A 21963-nucleotide genomic window follows, 5' to 3' on the forward strand; every position below is an offset into this window, starting at 1 on the left:
GCACACTTATCCTCACAGGGGTCACCAGAGGTCATCGGATGAGAGGCGGGGTATTCGTTCTGCTGCCCATTGCAGAGAATAAATCTGAACGTATCAAACCTCCGCCACATTTTGCACAGGTAGGAAAAAATAAGGACATAGATTCACACTATACTTTCTATTTCACCTCCATCACATGGGCAGGCTGTCTCTCTCTGCTTCACCTGCAAACCCGTCATCAGTTGTCTTAAGGAATGAGGTGTAAAAACATACCAGAGTTCATGTGTCACACCGTCTTCCGGAGCTGCGCTCCTGTTGAAGCACGCTCCGCCATCCGTCACGGTGCGACGTTACTTCGTCAGGCTCTCTGGATTATAACAATTGGAGGAAATGAAACGGTTCATGCACCAACATGCTTAGATATTCCAGAGAAATTGGTGCTTGTCAGCAGGAAATTGTGTAACAAATTCCTTTTAATTTGCTTAGCACAAATATCGTTCTCTTCCCTTCCACGCCCTCTGCTGATACGTCAGTGTGATTCACTCTGGTGACCTGCAATCGATGTCTTTCTCTCAACATTGCTGAACAAATGCAAATGCTTCCCTGTTGAGGTTTAGTTAAAAAATCTCCTATGAGACAGAAGCAGCGAAAGTTAGTCCTGGCAGTGAATTAAGATAATCTCTGTCTCACTGTGTCAACAATTCACACCCATGCACTGTTTTCACTAGTCGATTTTACTGTCTCCGAGCTTTGTATGTGGTTCTCCAAGTTTACCTGGTGTTTGTGTTTCGGCTTCATCCAGAAATCCTCTTGGTCCGAAGCCAAACGCTGGCAGGATGTGGCCTCTTGCAAATATAAACTATATGCCAGAGAAATTCATCATCAGGTTCAATGTTTTCATCATTTCAACCGTGACAACACAGCCATTTATTTGGCTTAACAACATGATGTATCCCACCCACTTACAGGTGCCACCATGAAGAGATATTCAGTGGTTTAGCTGGTGGCTATCATGTTATGTCAGTGTATGAAAGTATAATTGTAACCAGGCTATCATCTCTTAAAGTGGTTTCAATGTTAACTTTCAAAGTACTTTTTAAGTGCTGTACTTTCTGGACTACAAGTTGCAGTTTTTCATAATTTGGCTGGTCCTGCTACTTGTCGTCCAGAGATACTCATCATGTTTTTCCTCTTCATGCTGCATTTTCTGACTGATGTGTCTTCTGGTGCGACTTACAGTCTGGACAATACAGTCTTTACCCGTATATGGACAACAATCTTGGGCTTAGGTGACACTTCCCTGCTTACTGAAAAAAAAAATACTTATACATGTACTTATACTGATGGAGGACATTTAATAACAATTAAATCTACTGCATGGATATTTTATCATAGCTTGTTAGCATTTGGTCCTTTTTGTGTATTAGACTGGGCCAGCTGGAATTGGGTGCAGTCTCCCAAAAGGTAAACAGATCATAACCTTTGTAGAAACTCTGTTTAACAGACTGAATGTCTTGTATTTCATTACAAAGGAGACAACTTTTAAATAAATAAATGGAAAACCAAAGGTGAAAAGCAAACAGCCTCCATTGGACTGAAAAATCAAATGTGATGTTTAAGTTCACAAATTAGATTGTTGTCAACCATGAGTATTTCCTGTTGTAGAATAAAGCTAGAGGACCAATGGCACCAAGGCTCGCCCTCTCAGCTGATCATGTGACTTCTGATGTGATACTTCATGATGAGAGCTACTGATTGTAGACCAGTAGATACTCGGATGAAGACAAGCCCTAAAAGAAAAAGATCAAATACAGAGACATTTTTCTAAAAGAAAATTGTATCTCTTTCTTTTTCTTTTAGAAAAAGATACATTGACTTCTTCTACTGGACATCAACTATCACGCCTGGTAGTCCGGTAGACTCATTTCGATTTATTTGGGGACCAAAGTTGCAACATTTGTGTCATTTTCAGCAGATGCCGTTCTCTTTTCACGCTCCACTGTGGAAAACAAACCAAACACTTTGGACTCTTGGTCTTGGGATAGTAGTTGAAGGTGTCAGGCAGACTGAGATAACATAAATTAGGACATGTTTCACTTCATGCTGCCAGCGGATAAAGGTGAGAAAATAAGTAGTAAGCAAAGCAACATCATCCACAGCTCCGTTCCTGGGTTTGTAATTGGTAACTCACTGGACTCTGCCACATCTCCCTCCAGATATGATCCTTGTTTCTCATTCTGAAGTCCTTCTTGGCCGCTGTACAGCTCCACGTCCCCCGCAACATGAAGGAGGCGTTCCTGTTCTTCAGAGGAATCCAAGACTTCTGCTTACGATACACCCTTGTGCATTTTTCTGTGCTGACAGTGTCTGTGCAGTAGTTGATGAAGGGCAGCACAGTTTGCAGCATACTCCTCCAGATCCTTAGTACTAGACTGTTTATTCAAAACAATCTCGACTGAGAAGAACCACCTGTCGGCCATATTTTAACCTTTTCTCTTCCCTTCACAATAGAACCAGTGGTAGCGCTATGACTGTGGATGTTAAGAACAGCTTAAATCTCACCACAACCACACATCGACTGCCTCTTGTTACTCGATTTACATCAATTCCCCAAGTTCTGCTCCCAAACTAATGCTTTAAATAACAACATGTACTGGAAACACACTCCAACAACACAGGTAAACATAAAGGCAGTCGTGTAAACACAGAGAACCACACGATTGTTATGAAAAAATTCCAAACAAAGCCTCGGCCCTCTGAGCGAGTCATTTATCTCCCCGTGACCCTTTAAAACAACCACCCTTTGCACCAGATTCAACAGATTATATTGTTTTTAATAGAGCATTTGGAATCCAAATACTCCACTGATTTTGGATTATTGTTTAGATCGACATTAAACCCTTCTTGCAATCCTTGTAAATTCGCTGCAGTCCTGCCAAATCCTTCCAAACAGGCATTTCGGGGGAAATTTTCAACATATTTTTTCCTCGTTTTAGAAAAATCAACAGCTTTACTCTGATTTGGAGCTGGTTGTTGAGCCCAAATATCAAAACTCTGTGGACAAGTCATAAGTCTCTATCATTGTGGGGAAATATTTCCTTTAATATCCCGTCTTATTTTCACTCATTCAGTTGTTGCATAATTCCAAGTTGCCACTTCACACATCCTGTGTGAGGGAAGATTAGGAATGCAAAGCACCTCCTGAAGAAAAAAGGGAATGTAAAGCTGAGTGAGAAACATCCCCCTAAACACACACACACACACACACACACACACACACGCACGCACGCACGCACACACACACACACACACACACACACACACACACACACACACACACACACGCAGTCGCATAGAGTGAAGATAAAAATTTAAGAAGGCTTAGCTTCTGGCAAATGGTGACAAGAGGAAAAACGGAAAACAAGCTTAAATGCATGTGCAGTGTTTGTGTCTATCTCCGGCTAGCATGCAGGAAGAGCGCCTCGGTGGAAACGATAAGGTTTGATTGCTCTAAGTGAGGAGGAGGTCCGGTTCTTAGGGCAACAGCTAAAGTCTGTTCTTAACTCGAAGAAGTCAGGCAAATGTCTTCTGATACACTTGTTGTGTTAAGAGGATGCACAAAAAAACAAAACAAAAAAAAGAGATGCCAAAAAAAAACAAAACAGGAAAAAAAGATGAATAGACCCCACTGTCAGAGGAGACGGTGACCCTCGTGAGCATAGAGAGGGAGGGAGGCAGAGCCGAGCTGGAGGGAGGAACTCTCTTTACTTCATCTCATGAAGCGTGTCAGACGTTAGCAGAGGAGTGTCTCTGCAAGCCAGGAGCCAAGGCACAGACTCAGAGTGAGAGAAAGAGGGATTTTTTTTCTTCTTCTGCTTTCTCTTGTGTGCATATATATGCAATTGAGGTGACAGGAGAAGACCCTCCTGTCTGCGGGTCAGCTGGCGAGAAAAGATGAAGAACCAAATCACCAGCGCCCTGTCTGACTTCTTCTTCGAGTACGAGACCCCTCGCCAGGTGCTGGTGAGGAACAGGAGGGTGGGAGTGGTGTGCCGGCTCATCCAGCTGGGGGTCCTGGTTTACATCATCGGGTAAGACCCCTTAAGGTCATCTCCTCTCCTCTTTGCCCGTCAGAGCAGTGAAGATGTCATGACCTCTGAGGATGTTTTTTCTACTTCTTCTTCTTCTTTGGGGTTTGAAAGTAGGTCAGACTTGCTAGATTGAGTGAAACAGATAAGTTTTGTTTGCAGTGCACCTAGTGTTGGTGTGGGAAACCGATATACTTTGGCTTACCACGTCCTGTTGACAGAGCAAACATTGGTCTTTAACAATCGAAGAGCCTTGACTGGCAGACGATCCTGACGTACCAGGACAGATATTTCCTGTCCGCTCCTACAAGTCCAGGCGTTAAAAAAGTGCGCGTTTCTTCGCTAATGTTTCCTGAACCACCCTCCACAAACATGCTTTGACACGCCAGAGTCTATTAAAGGAGAGCTAATGGGCTTATTGTTTCCAGCTACGATCAGTGGTTTGTGGTCTTAGTTGCTCAAAATTGCACCTGTCTCGTTCACAGCAAATGCACAATATATGTCTTTATTTGTAGTTTGTGCATCTGAGCAGCAGAACCTGCAGGACCGAGTGTGATGAAACACACCGAGGCATATGCTACAACAGATAAAGATCAAGCGCTGCACAATTCGCTGCCAAACGCTGCTGACGTGTTATCTGCTCAGGGTGATGTTGACAGTCCCCCAAATATGAAACTCTGAAAGAAAGTGATATAACACTTTCGGCCTGCTGCGGAATTTACATCTTAATAGTGCATCATCTAGTTTATGTACCTTCTTAATCCTGGCAGCGGATTTTTGTTTACTCCCTGCTCTTGTCCATTCCTCTGTCCTCGTCTCTCTCTCTCTCTCTCCTCAGGCCTCGTCCACACAATTACGTCTTCAATGCACACCTCAACTCTGTTTAACATAATTAAAAAGTATTTTTAATAAAAACTCCAATCAAAGTGGTGATTTGAAAATGTCCTGGAGATTTGGAGGTGCGAGATAATATCTGGTATTCAAATATGGCACCGCCGAAGTCACATGACGTTAAAACGGACAGTTGTCGTATGGCCTCCTCTCACAGCCGCATCCAGTTACTAATCAACCACTGTTTCTATATCCAGTCAGCAAACTCCCTGGTATTTACGCTACATTCCAGTTTTATTCATAACTTGGAAATTTTCACTTCCCAGTTGGAAAAATCTACTGGAATGCTCTCCTGAGTTGCATTTCACACTGGGAAAGTGGGAGCAGCCATACCTAGTTGGTCGACCTCGCATTTCGACCTGCGATGGAAACATGTTTATTTTACAATATATACTTTGTAAGAGTGTGTCTGAAATCAATGTCACACGTAGCTTGTGCATCTCTAAAATGAAGAAATTAAGTTTCAACAAAATAAAGCTGAAAATGATGCTCACAAGAGGAACTGGAAACAATGTCTGTGGGAGTCGCCATGTCGAAATTTGGACTTTTCCGAAATCTGTTGCGTCAAATTCAACTCTGAATTTCCACTTCCGTTGGGTTTCCATACATTTTTTCCTTCTTACCTCCAACCCTTTGTTTTCTCAATCAAATTTTAAGTTTCTTTCTTTTTTTATTAAAAACTTAAAACTCATCTCTGCTCTCTGTGGTTGGATCTTTTAATCAAACCATGATAATATTTGCTATGCCAGAGATTAACCAGCAGTGACAAAACCACTGCGTCACTGTGTCAATATAAAATAATCTATTTCTTATATCAACAATTTCTCAGAAAGACATAACATGTTATAAAAAAGAAAGAGGCATGCTTTTCCAACTCTGTCCGAATTTCCTCTATCCTCACATGTCGTTTCTCCATCAGTAAAACTGTGGCGTATCTCGGTTTCACACAGATTCTTCTTTCGCCCTGGAAGAGTCTTTGCCGCTTTAGATGACTTTTGACTAGTTCCAATGGCGGTTTTCGGTTTTATTTGTCAACTTTCTGGTTTAGATCTCAATTTGACATCGTCTTAGATCATTTTATCTGAAGATTTCCTGTATTTCTTCATATGATTTCCTCCTCTACAGCCAGGTTTTTACTCAGAGTTTGTGCTTCAAAACAATGACCTATTTTACTCCATACAACATAAAACAGATGCTGCCTTCATTGTTGTGTAAACCTGTTTAAAACCACCAGCTTTTCTACAGGAATTAAACTGCTGTTTTGACTAGGCCCCTTTCAACCAATTATTTAATTCCACAGAATCAGCAACATGCATAAAATTACAGTTGGTTCAGTTGGTTTTTCATTACTCTGCTGCACATAATTGAGGTTTGGCATTTAGGAGTATGTGATTATTAACACATAACTAGTTTTGGTTCACATGTGAGGTCAGTAGAAAGGTGAGTGAAAAAAAAGGGGGATGGGTTTCAATTTGGTCTCTCAGTGTCGCGGGCTGGCCGTGCCTCATCCCAGTTCTGTCACCAGCCTGTTGGAGCCCATCAGGCCACGTTAGAGCCGGACGGTGATGTCCCACAGAGAAGATGCAATTAGAAAGCTGTCCTGCTTCTCCTCTTCAGAATCTGGCCGGCCCGCAGACGGGTCAGGGCGGCGCCGGGGCCGACAAACACAGTCTTGTCGGGAATGTTCATGTTCATATTAACCTCAGGTCAGCCTCAACAAGCAATCGGTGGAGATCTGAAAGTTAGAAACTGTACGTTGTTGCGTCGTGGTCAGATTGCTGAGTGATGAGACAAATGAAGAATTTCTGCACACGGGCAACTTTTAACTGAGAAATATCAAGAAGCTGCTGAAAAAAAAATCATCAGCACATCGATACATCTCTCTTTGTGGATATTTCTCTTTTTGCCGCTTTTTATTCCCACTTTAATTTTTATTCACATTTTCAATGGACACACAAAGACGAATCAGACATTTTACAGAGTTACGGCATTTTTATGACTGAAACTCTTGAATTTAGAGAGTTGTCCATCTATTTAAGTCCTAAAGTAAAACCCAACGTCAGTCAATCTTTTCTTTTTTTTTTTTTTTAGCTTGCATTCAATATTTTCTTGCTCTTTCTTATCAGTCTTACTCACTATTGGAAGATTAATCTCAGTGCTGCAGATTGGCTAGAGGAAAAGCTCCCACACATCAGGAAGCTTTCTTTATTGCATTTATGTTCTGTCTGTCAGACGCAAATCTCACTTAGATTAGCTTTTTCCACAGCCTCCTTCTATATCATTTCCATTTAGCTTGTATAACCCCCTCCCCCCCATTTTCCTAGTTAATAGCTTTTTCTGCTGCACTTATTTTCTTGGTGTGCTCAAAATGACGCTTTTCTGTAATGCTCCACTGTCTGAGGACAAACCAACACCGTGATAAAACACTCGTTGTTGGCGTCATGCCAGTGGGTAATTGCTCCTCACACCCTGCGTAAAATAGCTTCATATGTTCGACAGAGGATTTCTGTGTGGATACGATATCTTTCCAGTGCACACCAGCTGTTTGCCTGTCCCTCCCGGTGACATTATGCAAACACAAAGCAACGTAACATGCCAGGAATCATCATAAGCGTCTCAAATCCTGGCATTAATACTGAAACCGTGACAACGGAAGATTTCATCAGCACAAACCTCGCATATTAAAGAGGCGAAAGAATAAACAGTTAAAAACAAGACTTCTCCACCGGCAGTCGTACTTTTATATGATCACGAGATGCTTTAATGTTAAAGGAAAGATATTAGTTTGTGTTGTGGGGTAAGCATAAGCAAATATCAACATTACAAAGTGGCTCTTTAAGCTGCAGTGAGTAACTTACTTATTATTTATTTATTTTTTTACAGGTTTTTTAAAATTATGACTATGACAGTACAATATTAAAAAATTGATCCCCTTTGCCTTTTCCCAATGGTTTTAGTTCTAACTACAGGAATACGAGTCAGAAACAATTCTGGGTTACTTAGCTTACCTCAAATGCTAAGGCTAGTTAGCATAGCCGCAGATGACGGCGGAAGAACGGTTTTCCTGGAACGGTACGTTGTTTCTCCGCCATTAGCACTTTGAGCAACATTGATTGGTAGCTGCTAAGACCCTCCCCCCGGCTCTGATTGGTTGTTAATTGATTTTTTTTTTCACAGATTAGCCATCACAAGATGGTGAGTTTTAATAAAATATAGGGAAACACTAATTTTTGTAAAAGTCACATAGCGCAGCTTTAAATATAATGCATTTTTGTAGTGTTATATGCTACAACTTGTGTAATAACATTCATCTGTTGTAACTCTCCAACTTAATGTCGGTTTAACCAAAACTTTTCTAAAGAAATGTTTAAGCTTGTGTAAGGAAGGGTGACATATACCAGCTTGAAGAACTGCAAGGGGGCAGTAATTGTTCAATAGCAAATTGCATCTAAACCAACTTGGCCTAATGCCGTTTGGGCAAGCTCTGTGTGTGCAGTGGTGGTATTCAGTGCGATGTGGCTCCCACCAGAATCACCTGACCAAAGTAAAACAGAAACAAGCCTGATCAAATGAAAGAAAGAGACCAAGGAGCACAGAACAACAATGAAACTAGAATCTATAAATCAAACTCCAAAACAACCCCGGACCTTACAAGGACTAAACTGTGACCTCTTAAAGCATTGTTGTGCTTTTTTCTTTACAGAAAATCAGAGTAAGGCATTACATGACATTTTTTTTAACATAATGTGCAATCTAGACATATGTTTTCAGCAGATAATCTTACCCAAAGTGACTTGACATTTAATCTAATTAGCTTGATTAAATTAGACCTCAATTATGTGCAGCAGAGTAATGAAAAACCAACTGAACCAACTGTAATTTTATGCATGTTGCTGATTCTGTGGAATTAAATAATTGGTTGAAAGGGGCCTAGTCAAAACAGCAGTTTAATTCCCGTAGAAAAGCTGGTGGTTTTAAACAGGTTTACGCAACAATGAAGGCAGCAGCTGTTGTATGTTGTATGGAGTAAAATAGGTCATTGTTTTGAAGCACAAACCCTGAGTAAAAACCTGGCTGTAGAGGAGGAAATCATATGAAGAAATACAGAAAATCTTCAGATAAAATGATCTAAGACAAAATGCGCTCTTGCATCTTTACATCTGAGATGCTATCTGTATTTTCACTTGTGTCCACATGCAATTATGTGCATGGTCTCATTTCTGATCTCTGCAAAGATAAAGTTCACTTTCTGCATGAACCACTTGCACTCTCTCAACAGCTTCCTGGAAGGCTTTCTTCTTCTTCTTTTTAATCTTCTTTTAAGTCATAAACTGAAGCTAGTAGATGTCTGCATTTTGAGAAACAGCCTGTCAGATTTGTCCTTTTTGGTGGGGAGGACGACCTGACCCACAGTGAGCTGCACACGTGTCCCCTGTCAGACACACTGCCGGCTGTGCAGAGCGTCATGCTTCGATCACTCATGTATATAACCTTGCTGTTGGGTTTTTTTTTTTTTTGGACGGGTTGCGCTGTAAAGTGGTTGAGGTGCTGACAGGACTGATGTGTCTTTCACAGGTGGGTCTTCATCTATGAGAAAGGCTACCAGTCCACAGACACGGCGGTGAGCTCCGTGCTCACCAAAATGAAGGGAGTGGGCTACACTAATGTGAGCGGGAGTGAGACCGTCTGGGACGTGGCCGACTACGTTTTCCCTTCTCAGGTCAGTAAGCGGTCAGCCGAAGCCCGGCCGGGTCAGCTTGCCGCTGCCTGATCCAGTTATCTAAACCGGTCCAGTATGTGCCTGGAACGAGTCAGGGAGCATCGTTTGGACAATCACTCAGAAGGGGATGAAGTCAGCATCTACAGTTCATAAATCAAACTGTCACACAGATGAAAAGTCAGTTGTGACAATAAATGTCACAACTCTTTGCTTTCAAAAGAAAACTGCACATCAGTTAAGGCACGACAACATTTAAGTCATACAAACTGTCAAAACAACAGCTTACATTTCTGTTGTCAATCTTTGAGCACACCGAAATGATACGCAGACAAAAAAGTGGCTCTTTAAATTTAGTACTCACCCAGTCTATTGCATGCATGAGCTAAGTACATAACACATCGAAAGTTACACTGCAGTTAACTACATTTGTTGACCTAAAACCTAACCCAGGATTATAACCTGTGGGAAAGAAACATAAAGACTTCATAAAGGTTGCTTGGTTTGAGTTTTGGGTGTGGACGTTTTTTAAAAGTATCACACAAACAACATACTAACTTGATGAAAAGATCTTTGTCTCTTGTATGTGCTTTGATCAAGTAGGAATCAATTTCCAGCGTGACGTGTGGGAAAAAAGAGCTCTTAAGTGGTCATTCTTTGGGTTACAATAAACGGGAGTTGCAAAGTTTAGAATTTTGTGGCTAATTTCTAATCCTTTACAAAGCTTTGACCTTTTGTGAGGATTAGAGGCGATGTCACACTGTGTGTGACAGAGGGCTCCATATAAAACAAAGTTTCGCCGCTACTTTTAATAGGAAGGCCGAAATTGATTTCAGATTTCAAATTTTAAACTCTGGTTTTATACCGGTAATGAGCATGAATAGCACAGTTTGAATTAGAAACTGTTAACATCGACAAATTCTCTGATCAATTCTTGGAGTCAGGACCAACTGGGGATCACAAAGCAAAAACGGTGAGACCTTGAAATCATCTTTAGAATAAATCTAAGCAATAAAAATGATAGTTGCAAAAGTTACTATAGATAGATAAGCATAATGTCTCACTAAGACTCACCACACGTATGCAGCAAAGGTCTCCAAAATGGTGGATCTAGTCACGTAACGTTTTTGTATATAAATCTGCATTTAAGGTGTTTCTATTAAAATATGAGCAAAGAAAACAAACAAACAGGGTAAATTTGAATTGTACTAAGAATGAGTGCTCAGGTTCTCAAACTGCTCAAAGACTAACTCGATTTAAGATGTGAATTGAGTTTCGGTTAGGGTCAGGGTAAGGGTGAGGTTTAGAATGCTGAAATGAATTGAAGTCAGTGGAAAGTCCCCACAAAGATAGCCATGCAAAGATATGTGGGTGTTGTGGTGGGAGGAAGCGGTTTCTCCCTTTGGTCTTCAGTGTAAAATGTTTGATGTGTTGAAAAAAATCTTTCTGGCAGATTACTTTATTAGTGTGTCCAAAATAAATCCAGCTGCATTTTTTTTTGTTGCCGTTTTCAACTCGATCCATGTTTGGTTACATGAGTGTTTCGACAACCTCCCGTCCCCACAGTTTTACTCAAAAGCACTACTTGTGCCACCAACCTGAGCGTGACATGAGCGCACATATCCATGTGAACAAGCAACAATTTATGGTGCACAATAAACTCCTGCACAATAGTTCTGACAGGCGCTCTACCCTCACGCACTCTTGCTCCGCGCCTGATGTCTGCGTTTGCAACTTGAGTGTATGCAACTGAACCACAATCACAGAGTCTTCCTTACAAATACTGCATTTTTGTTTGGATGAAGAAAAAAAAAAACCCCAGTCACAACCAGCAAATAAAAAAGAAACCGCATCAAGTAGCAGAAATTATGAAACAAATTGTAGCAATAAAGAGAACAGTAAATAAAAAAGAAACCGCATCAAGTAGCAGAAATTATGAAACAAATTGTAGCAATAAAGAGAACAGTACAACATAATAAAAGAAATACATTTTGAAACTTTTCCACCCGCCTCTCACCCAAAACGTTTGCTGGAGATAGGCACCAGCACCCCTCTGGACCCCACTAGGGACAAGGGTGTACAGAAAATGGATGGATGAAAAGTTTGCCATGCCACTGATTGGTTAATCTGAATGGACACAGTTTATTGGTTCAGTGTGTCTGCTGGTCACTCCCTCATTGTATTCCCATTTGACACTCTACTTTATCTCTTCGCACTGACTCAGCACCCACCAAACATACCAAAGTTGCCCTTTTGTGATGTCATCAGGTGCTGAAAACTGGGGTTAGGAGTTTTGTCATGTGGTTTCTTAGCACTTCATCACGAATGTCACAGTTCAGATCTCACAGTAAGAGGAAGAACGTCCGCTGTGATTTTCTTCCAAGGTCTGCTGCATACGATCCAAACAGGAAACTGAATTCATTCATGTTTACAAGTTCCAGTTTCACAATCAGTTTCATAATCATAAACATTTGGCTGATTTCAAGAGCACAGTCTGTTGAGTAGGAGATTATTTGTCCAGTGTAAAATCAGCTGGAGACGGTGTAAGCTCCTTGTGTCCATTGAAGCCTGAAGTTGGTTTGAATATTGTTTGAAAGTGTTCAGAAAAATGTCCAACTGTCAAATTTATCAAAAAGATGTGAGATGAAGATCTGTCAAGTTCGTTTAGGTTTACAATGTTCGTGTTGGACCTAGCTGAAAAGTGGACTGAAAATATCGCATGATTTAAAGTCTTTTCTCAAAATCTGAAAAGTGTGGCGTGGATTTGACATGCATGTGCCCTTGAGTCAATACTTCATAGACCATACTTTGAGGCAGTTACAGCTGAAAGTGCTTTAGTGTGTTTCTACTAGCTTTGCACATTTACAAGCTGAGATTTTAGCCCATATTTGCAAATATCTCCCATATGACCAGATCATGTACTTCCCTTACGTGTTTGCCGTTTCTCCTATGTGGCTTGTAGAAAACTGGTAACAGGATTAATTTCGGCTTTTTTCATGCCAGCCGCGGATCTCTGCAACTCAAGAGTTGTGCCATTTTGTGTCGGTCTATCACAAACAATCCCCAATGCACGTCAATATGCATTCCAGGGTTGTGAACACTTCAGGTGATAGCTTGACTGCATTCTTTATTCTGCAGGATAATGGCAGATATACCTTCACATGAAATATTTTATGTTTTGTGACTCTTTTTGAACTTTCAGGGCGACTCGTCTTTCGTAGTGATGACTAACTACATCATTACCGAAGGTCAGAAGATGGGAAAATGCCCAGAGGTACTTGCTAAGCCTCCCTTCTTTCTTGCTGCTGTCCCACCCATCGCCTTTGGTCCGTCTTACACACTTCCATAAATAGTAAAAGAAAGCATGAATCGTGTCTCATTCCAAGACTGTTTCTGTAATCGGTCATTTGTGTTGTTGTTGTGTAGCAGGAAATACCCGTGTAAACCTAATGGCTTCAGTATGATGCAACACTAACAGGCCGCACAGTACGGGGAGATCATTTTAACCCAACGGTGTTTCTCTGTTCTCTTCTTCATTGGCTGTCTGTTTACATTCCAACATGTTATGTGCAAACTGACCCCATTCCCTTGTCCCCTTACAGCTTACAGGCAAGCACAACTGCACATCAGACGCCGACTGCGTAGGAGGGAGTTTCAAACGTACGGGACACGGTAAAGTCTGAGTTACCGTCTATGTGGAGCTCCAACCAAGCCTCGATGGCCTCACGGTATCGCGTTTTGATTTTGCATTTGAAAGCACATCACTTAGTGGTCCTCTGAGGACGGCAAAGTCTGATGTCCGCTGAGTATTTGCGAAGGGGTTTCCAGGAACTGCCAGGAGCAGAGTTGCAGCTCACTACTGAGACAAACACTTATATGGAAATCGTAGATTGCTTTTGTTCATGGGCAACGATGGACAGTAACTGGCTATATTTACTTGAGTATCTTTACTTTACTTGGATATTTTTTCGTTGGGATACTTTTGACTCTCACTCCACTACATTTCAAAGCCATGTCTTAGCTCCATGTTTGATGTTCGTAAGTTTCTGAATGACGTATGGCATTACTTAATGTTACCATTGTTGCCGTTTCCTTGTCATGTTGTAGGTTGTGGTGGAGGAGCCAAATGCAGCAGGCAAAGGCATCGATTAGATTTTGTAGTTTTAATGAAAAATGAAAAAACAAAAACACAAAAAAAAACATGGAGAACATTTTACATAACAACAATAATAACAATAAAAAAGAAAATACATTTCTAATTGCATTTTTATGCACATGTTTTTACATGTGGTAAAAACTTTAAGCATTCAGAAAACATTACAGCATTGTGCTGATTTTGGAAAATATAAATTATACTTTTGAATGCTTAAGTATTTTCAAATGTACGTAATTTAACTTGAGTCAACTTTGGACCAGGCAACTTTTACTCATATTTGATTGAATCCTTTTATTTCAGTACCAGAGTTTACTACATCGTCTGCCACTGGCCTTGGGGTTGAAACCAACACTCCCAGCCTTAGCAGCCAAACATTTGGTGTATTTGCTTGTATTGTGACCTAAAACCCCGACCTAAAGCAAACAGACACCAGATTAAGGCTGTGCGGTCTGACCTGTCTCGTCGCATGACAGCAACGGGACAGAACATGAGAGCGCCGTTGATGGGTCCAAACAACGGTTACGTAAATGTATTCTCCTTTGTCAGTCTCCGGCTTTTTATTTCAGAGTCTTTCCACTTCCCCTCGTCCCACATTGGCTTCAATAAGAGCAAAGCTTCAGATCTGTCCTCTTCATACCCGTCAAATTCACCTTGAGGTGGCAGAGTTCCTGTAGCGGCGGCAGGCTGGTGGAAATGTAAGCTTGCGGGAACGGGCCGCCGTGGCCAAACAGGTCGGTGGGTTTCAGCGAAAGGTCAGCGACTGCTGCCTGCTTGCCTGCCGGTGAAATGTCTGCACGTTTCTCCCGATGACAGGACGAGATTGCTGCGAAGCCAGTCGCGTGCACAGAAATTATATGTATATATCAGAATCAGGGGCAAGATAAAGAAAAAACATCTATTTCAGCATTTGCTCTGCTTCACTTTTATGTCCCGCCTTGCCGCTGCTGATGTCAATTGGAGATAAGGAGAAGAGCGGAGGCAGAGGACGTTTTTAAAATGCTTTAAACGCTTAAAAGCGACATCCGTTTCTGTCAGATGCTGCCTCTCGGAGCGTGTGATGCACTTTCTTGTTACAATTTGAAATTCTGTCTTGATGATGAGATTTTACATGTTCCCATTTTAAGGAGAAATGACTGGAGTCTGTGTCAACAAAACACAGACCTGTGAGGTGCTGGCATGGTGCCCAGTTGAGGATGACCGCACTATTCCGAAGTACGTGGGATCTCGAAATTCTTCAGCATGCCAGGGTCCAAGCAGAAAGCTACAACAAACATAAATGTTTCGACTCTTTGTTCAATTCACAAGTCTGACCCAGCAAATGACTTACTGTGTTACTCCAGAAGTACCATAAGCAACAATAAATAATCCACCATTTATGGTTTTAAAATATGATGAGATATTTTTCTTGGATATTTTATGTGAAAACTAATGGAAGGTTAGCAACTAGATGTCATTTTTTGAGACTTAAGCTGTTGTCACATTGTTTCCTACCTTGCTATAGGCAAAAATGTATGGAGTGTATGTTAAATGTATGAAAATAAAGCCAGATTATGTAAGAAGTAGGTCTTTTAATTCCAGATAATTCCTTCTTGAGATGAGGAAATCTTTATCAGCGCACACAGAGCACTTGCATAAAGGTATCTGAGATTAAAGGTGCCGTATGTAACTTTTGCAAAAATGTGTACTTTCTATATTTGTTAAAACTGTCTTGACAGTCCAATGTGAGACAGGCAACCTGTGAAAAGATCGAGCTCCAGAAATCGAGGAAAAATGATTCTTGCGAGTAAGTCGTGGTGTACATTTGTCTTAAGCCCACCCTCTATCCAGACCTAATTTCAAAATAAAATACAAATACACACTTTATTTTTTGTAAAACAAATTCTAGAAATCGTTTTTTCCTTCTACTTTGTGACTATTTGCTTCATGGTGTTGGTCCTAACATAAAAGCCATCTCGACGCGTGTAGCCATCACAAGATTCACTTGGTTTAAATGCTTCATCACTTGGTTTTATAATTAGATCAGTGTAATTATAAAGCATTTTTGCAGGTGAAACAAAATCCAATGTGATATTACACAGCAGGCCGAAACCATGCGGCTGCTGCCGACATCATCGTGTGACAGTTTACAACACTGCAAACTGTAAAAGCAACGTCAGTATAAAGAAAATATTCAATTTAATTATGAACATAGTCTACTCAGCTAATGTTTGAAGCCAAGTATGAGTTATGATCCCTGATTCAGTTTGTGAAACAGGCACAAATTCTGCTTGGACCCTGATTGTCTTATGAGTGCTAACGATTGAATTTCTCAATTTCTGTTTATTAATGTGACATCTTACTACACATAAAAACAGCAGAAACACTATCTGATTTCATTTTCTTTTTCTTTTCCAGGCCTCCTCTTCTGATATCGGCAGAAAACTACACGCTTTTCATCAGAAACTCTGTAACTTTCCCTTTATTTGGCGTCACCAGGTGATGGAAACTAGACGACAAAACTTGCTCATAATTCAATATTAATAATCAACAGGCTTATTATGTATAGCTATTGAAAAATCCTAATTGAGCTCTGCTAAACATGTGGGAATAGTTCATTAGTGGCTTAATTCTGTAAAATTACTGTAATTATAAAACGTTTTCAGTTCATGAATGCACGAAAGCTGAAGTGGCTTTTATGAGAAGCTGTTTTTGCTGATGCTTGAATTGTTCACAGGAGTAACTTGGTGGAGGGAATCGATAGTAACTACATCGGCAAATGCCTTTTCGATCCAAAGAAAGAACCGCTCTGTCCAATATTCAAACTGGGAGATATAGTGAAGCTGTCCGGCTTCAGCTTTGAAAAATTAGCCCAAGAGGTAAGTTTCCAGCGAAGTCTCTGTGCTTTAATCGATATTTAGTTGTGATGAAGTAGGTTTATGTTTGGTGAAATCATGGCTGCAGATGTGTTGTCTGATTATGGATGTTTGCGTTTTTTCTCTGCTTGACAGGGAGGGGCTATTGGCATCGTTGTTGACTGGACATGCAACTTCGACGTCGATGTGAAACACTGTAAGCCCGAGTACAACTTTCACGGTCTCTATGGAAACCCAAGTGAGACTGATGGCACCAGCGCGTCGGTTGGGTATAACTTCAGGTTAGAGATGTGCATTTTTGATATTTAAAAACAATAATAAAGTCTGTGCATTTGCTTACGCAGCACCTTTCACAGGTCTTAAACTTTTTGCACATTTTTTAAGTTAGATCCTCAAACTGCAGTGAATTACTTAGTCATTTTGAGGTGATTTTATTTAGTAGGCGTTTTGTATTTCGCCTCATTTATTCTGACACGCCAAAAATAAATAGTTTGTTACATTAGTCAACAAACGGCGTCATGAAGACTAAGGAACACAAGTGGCAGGTCAAACACTGTGAAGAAGTTTAGAGCGTGGATCGATTATGAAACAATATCTAAAGCTACTTTCAGCAGATAACAGGAAGGTTAAACAGACACAAAACTTGTTTTCTGATTCCTCTGTCTGTTACTTATGGAACATCCTGGATTTAGAAATGGTGGCAACTTTTTTTAATCCCAGAGTTAGGGCCAGGACTCTCTGGGGAACAAGACAGTAACGCTAACCAAGCTAATGTTAGAAACTCAAGCCAGTTTAAAGAAGTCAACTCTGCAATCACGTTGTAATTTTTAATATGTGTTGATATAAAACTGCTAATATTTACCTGCTGTCTGTTGTCTGGTAGGTTGTAGGATTTTTATTTTATTCTCAGAAGAAGGAGGAGTTTTTTTTCCCCCCCAACTATTTAATTAGATGAACCTTGTTTTTCCATAACCAACTGCTCATTTTATTGACTGGACTAAAGCCATTGTTTGCTCCTTATGTTATACCTCAGGTGTGTTTAGTTTGAACTTTACGATGTTTGCTCGTCTCAGGCAGTTTTAACATGTTGATTTTTATTCCTTATTCATTTAGAATGCTTCAATTTGTTCTGTGGCTTCTCTCACGCTCTATTAAGGCACTTATTGGTTTTCAAGGGTACCACTTATGCCTCCTTATATTTTTCTGTCGACGCCTATGAGATGAAGTAGGAGCAGTGAGGTCTTATTCTGACAGTCCTTGTGATCGTTTACAGGTATGCAAAGCATTATATGGAGGATAAAATTCCCAAGAGAACCCTCCTTAAAGTTTTTGGCATCAGGTTTGATGTCATTGTGAAGTCACTGGTGAGTAAAATAAATATTTTTCATTGGTATGAATTTAGCATCAATAAATAATTTTAAAAAGTGAGCTTTGTATGACTGGAGCTGTGTCCTTTAAAGGCAAGAAAATTTGACATAATCCCAACACTCACAGCAATAGGCTCAGGCGTGGGGATTTTCGGAGTGGTATGTTGCTGCTTGGATTATATTCCACATTAATAAAGCATCCATCACTCACAATCTAAAAATATTGCTTTTTTTTCTCTTCATCTGCAGGCAACCGTCGTTTGTGACTTGGTGCTGCTTTATTTGCTACCTAAAAGGGAGTTTTATAAGAACATGAAGTTCAAATACACAGACACGCAAACACAGGTAAGTTCTGTTTCTTTATTTCAAACACAAGATGGCGGCAGAGAGTCTGTTACTAACGCCAGCCCTTGTTGGGACGTTCTAACTGCTAACTCCTTTCGCTGTCGGAGACTATCCTCTCGTCAGCTAGGTTCGTAATGTTTGAGGTTCAAGAAGAGTCAGTGAGTTGAATTCATGAATTCCTTTTATTAAGACTAAACTGCAGAGCTGGCCCGTTGTCATGCTTTCCTTTTGGGAGAACACAGCAAAATGGCACTAAACTACAGTTTCTAATTCCTTTTGTAGGCCTCCATCTAAGTTACACTCTAAAGAGGGCGGACCCTACTTTGTCATTTCCCTTAGCCTTAGCTCTGTATGTGCGTGTGTGTGTATGTGTGTGTGTTTGTGCAAGCATGGAAACAGCTAAAAGAGATGGAGGGAAACAGAATTATTCATTCCAAACATCACCAAACACCTTTCACCTTTTGGCTGTTTGAGTGTCACATACACCGATCAAGCATAACATTATGACCACTGAGATTAACCCTGATGAGCTCTTTTTATGGCTCCTATAAGTGGATGGAATCAATTAGACATCGATTAAAACTACAGTATGCAACTTTTATAAAAAAGATTCGGTACATATTGGTTAATACCGTCACAACAGTATGGCATTAGAATGATGATCTGTGAAAAAAAATTTGAGCTCCTCTGCCTTTTCCCAGTGCCAACTTGAAACAACCAATCAGAGCCAGGAGGAGGGGCTTAGCGCAGTCAATCATTGCATAGGAACTGCTCACAACTTTTCTTCTTCTCTTGATTGGTTGTTTTTGACTGGGAGCGGTGCATTTCTTCTTTGCTGCGAAGCAAAAATGGTTGGAGATGTTGACTTGGCCGAGTAGTCAGTTCCACAAATGTCAACCCAATCAACGGTATGCGAGATTATTGGTAGTTGAATCCACTGCTTGCTAGATATCACAGTGCACCTTAAGGGGTTTTGTGTAATCCATGTCAGGGATTGTTTTGTTTTCTTTTTACCACCAAAAGGGGAGCAAATTCTCTATTATGGTCATAATGTCACGTATCCATCCATCAGTCTAAGGGCAACAGATTATTGCTTGTTCTTAACATTGGAGACCACTAGTGCTAGAGAGCCGCATGCGTTATATAAAGCACAATCAGTTAGACACGGTACTTGCATGAAAACCTCCCCTACCTCTAAGTCTTCCCCCTCACAACCGTCCACTGTCCCTAAGCTTGATCCCATCTGAAGAACTCTCCCACCCATCCAAAAGCCTCACCAACAGTATAAAAACTGTCCTCCAGCCTGAAGATGCACCACTAAAACAGGCAGATCATTTTGTATTTACAGCAGGACAATGAGTCTATCGATTTAGACTCTAACACCTATTACACCCTTGAAGCAAATTCAAGACGAGCCCAAGACAAAGACAAGCCCAACGTGAGTGCAAGGTGAAACCAGGACGTCAGAGCTGATTCTGTTGATTTCCAGATGTATTCTATAAAGGTAGCAATGACGAGGCTCACAGTAGAGATCTAAATGGTTCCTTGTTCTATGGTTTGGTTTTTGTCCAGCAGGATCCTGATCCAGAGGCAGGATCCACAGAGAATGAGGTATCTGAAGTAAGGATTGTAGACTGTAGGGACAAATAAAGCTTTGTTGATTGCTGAGGTCTTTCCCCTTCCATTCTCTTGCAGAAGTGATCTGGGAGCAAAGAGGGCAGCGCACAAGCTGCTTCATAAAGTGAACTGCACAGAAACGACGTCATGGGAAACGGAGGACAACTCGCGCACACTAACTCTGGATGGACCCCTGAGAAAAGAAAGGACATAATTTCTCTCTGATCCTCAGCAGCATCTTCAACCAGGGACCTCCTCCCACTCAAAAAGCCAACATGACTGACTGTGATCATTTAATGTCGAGCCATCCATTTCCAAGCTGTATGTGTACTTTTTTTTTGTTTTCTTGGGTGTTTGTTGTTCCCAAGAAGGGTGTAACCTCCACAACTTGAACCACGTCTGCAAACGAACGGTTGAGAGAAGACGATGTGGCACGTCGGTGTTCTGTGTGTGGACAAATCGTTCATCACCTCCCTCAGAGTCCCAGTCACTCCAAATAAAAACAGACCAAACTTGTGTTTGCATTTGCCGCCACAGCGATCCATCCCATGTGTACACATGTGACGAAGAGTTGTACTAAATTAAACAAGTTCTCCAATCGTCGTGCTCTTTTTTTTCCCCTCTTCACTCAAACGGCAACAGGCAAACATTCGGGTGTTTAGAGAATATTTTTTATGTTTTACTGTTGAGTACAAAAAGCATGCAAAAAAAAAAAAAAATAAAATAGCTTGTTTGCATTGGTACATATTTACATTGTGACTGGGTTCCATAGGGATGTGCCATGCTTTGATTTATTGGAGCGAGTACATTCAGACATGAACCAGACATCAGGCACAGCAGGACAGAAACAAAGATGTTAAAGGGATAGTTTGGATTTTTCCTTCAAGTTCTGACGTTTTTAGCGACAGCTCCCTTACCTGTTGTAGAAGTCTGTCATATTGTAGTCGGTTTGTAGTGAGAAAGGTATCAGCACAAATCGGATTTAATGTCTCACGTGCTGCATTTCCGTCAGCTATGTAATTGCGCAAATTGGAATTACAAACGTTGGTGTATTTCACAAAACTGCGTTGGAAACATTTTTCACGTAAGTAATGTGATCAATAACCAGGGGTGAAAGTAAGGGGGTACGCAGTACCCTCAAAAGAGGACAGCTGCTGTCTGCTGTAAAAAAATCAATGGATTCACTGTGCAGCCGTGAGAGCGCCCACTAATCAGCCGTGACTGATTAGTTTTTCAAGAACAATCTAAAACACGACTTAATCAGTTAAAAAAATATTTTTTTTCCTATGTCATATTGTTTCTGAACTCTTCGTGCTTTGCTAGAGCAGCGGTGCAACACGTCGATCGCGGAAAGTTTTGAGTCGATCTTTAGGTGACAAACTGATCGCCAGGAGGTTGAGACCAGCACGTCCTCTTCTGACTGGCTTAAAACGTTCATAACTTTATTAAAGAACAACAAAAAATCAATAAAACGTGTTCAAATTAATGACCCAACAAAAATAATAATCTCAGTAATTATTGTTTCAACAAGGTGTTGCGCAATTCCGTGCGTTTCGGTTCCATTATCAAAACAACGAGCACAGCAGGAGTTTAAAATTAACTAATCAGCCACCGCTGTGTTCAGGGAGGCTTATTAATGATCACAATATAAATATCAAGTCTGCAAACCTGATATCGTAACGGACTGAATGTTATGTTTTTAATGTAATCTCTGGTCGGCTTGTGGAGCGCAGGAGGTTGCCATGGCAACGGGTGTGCTTCAATGACACAGAGAGACGGAGAGTGAAAATGTGCGAGTGGTTTAGAGTTGATCACCTGTTCAGGTTGTTTACCTTTGTCTTGGTGCATCACAGCCGCTGTAGTTTCTGAACGTTCAATAAACGATAAACTTGGACTAATTACCTCGTTCTGGGACTATACGTCATTTACAACAATGTTTCATTAAGTATTT

The 21963-nt window shown here is 40.8% G+C and overlaps 1 protein-coding gene and 1 long non-coding RNA gene across 13 annotated transcripts; one reads left to right on the forward strand and one right to left on the reverse strand.

Annotated features, from left to right (window-relative positions):
• Window positions 1-614: 614 nt before the first annotated feature.
• On the reverse strand, window positions 615-8046 carry LOC103476075 (uncharacterized). Of its 2 annotated transcripts, none has more exons than XR_535404.1 (3): window positions 7967-8046; window positions 4821-4946; window positions 615-838 (listed from the first exon to the last, which is right to left on the reverse strand). It is a non-coding gene; the product is annotated as an uncharacterized LOC103476075 (long non-coding RNA). The 2 variants fall into 2 exon arrangements; XR_535403.1 differs by lacking the exon at window positions 615-838 and adding an exon at window positions 4219-4744.
• p2rx1 (purinergic receptor P2X, ligand-gated ion channel, 1) lies at window positions 3680-20612 on the forward strand. Of its 11 annotated transcripts, none has more exons than XM_008428144.2 (14): window positions 3688-4070; window positions 9534-9678; window positions 12878-12949; window positions 13278-13347; window positions 14956-15043; window positions 16226-16306; window positions 16545-16686; window positions 16819-16964; window positions 17957-18047; window positions 18144-18209; window positions 18300-18395; window positions 19744-19833; window positions 19971-20015; window positions 20091-20182. In XM_008428144.2, the coding sequence occupies exons 1-14, from the start codon at window positions 3934-3936 to the stop codon at window positions 20094-20096; spliced, it is 1275 nt and encodes a 424-aa protein (XP_008426366.1). In that variant the 5' UTR covers window positions 3688-3933; the 3' UTR covers window positions 20097-20182. The 11 variants fall into 11 exon arrangements, with proteins under 11 accessions (XP_008426368.1, XP_017164186.1, XP_008426366.1 ...); XM_008428143.2 differs by having other exon boundaries at window positions 3694-4070; window positions 13278-13335; window positions 19744-19844; window positions 19968-20015; window positions 20091-20612; XM_008428140.2 differs by having other exon boundaries at window positions 3696-4070; window positions 19744-19844; window positions 19968-20015; window positions 20091-20612.
• Window positions 20613-21963: the final 1351 nt, after the last annotated feature.

This window comes from Poecilia reticulata, linkage group LG14, assembly GCF_000633615.1.
Source record: "Poecilia reticulata strain Guanapo linkage group LG14, Guppy_female_1.0+MT, whole genome shotgun sequence".
In the NCBI taxonomy this organism is placed as follows: Eukaryota; Metazoa; Chordata; class Actinopteri; order Cyprinodontiformes; family Poeciliidae; genus Poecilia; species Poecilia reticulata.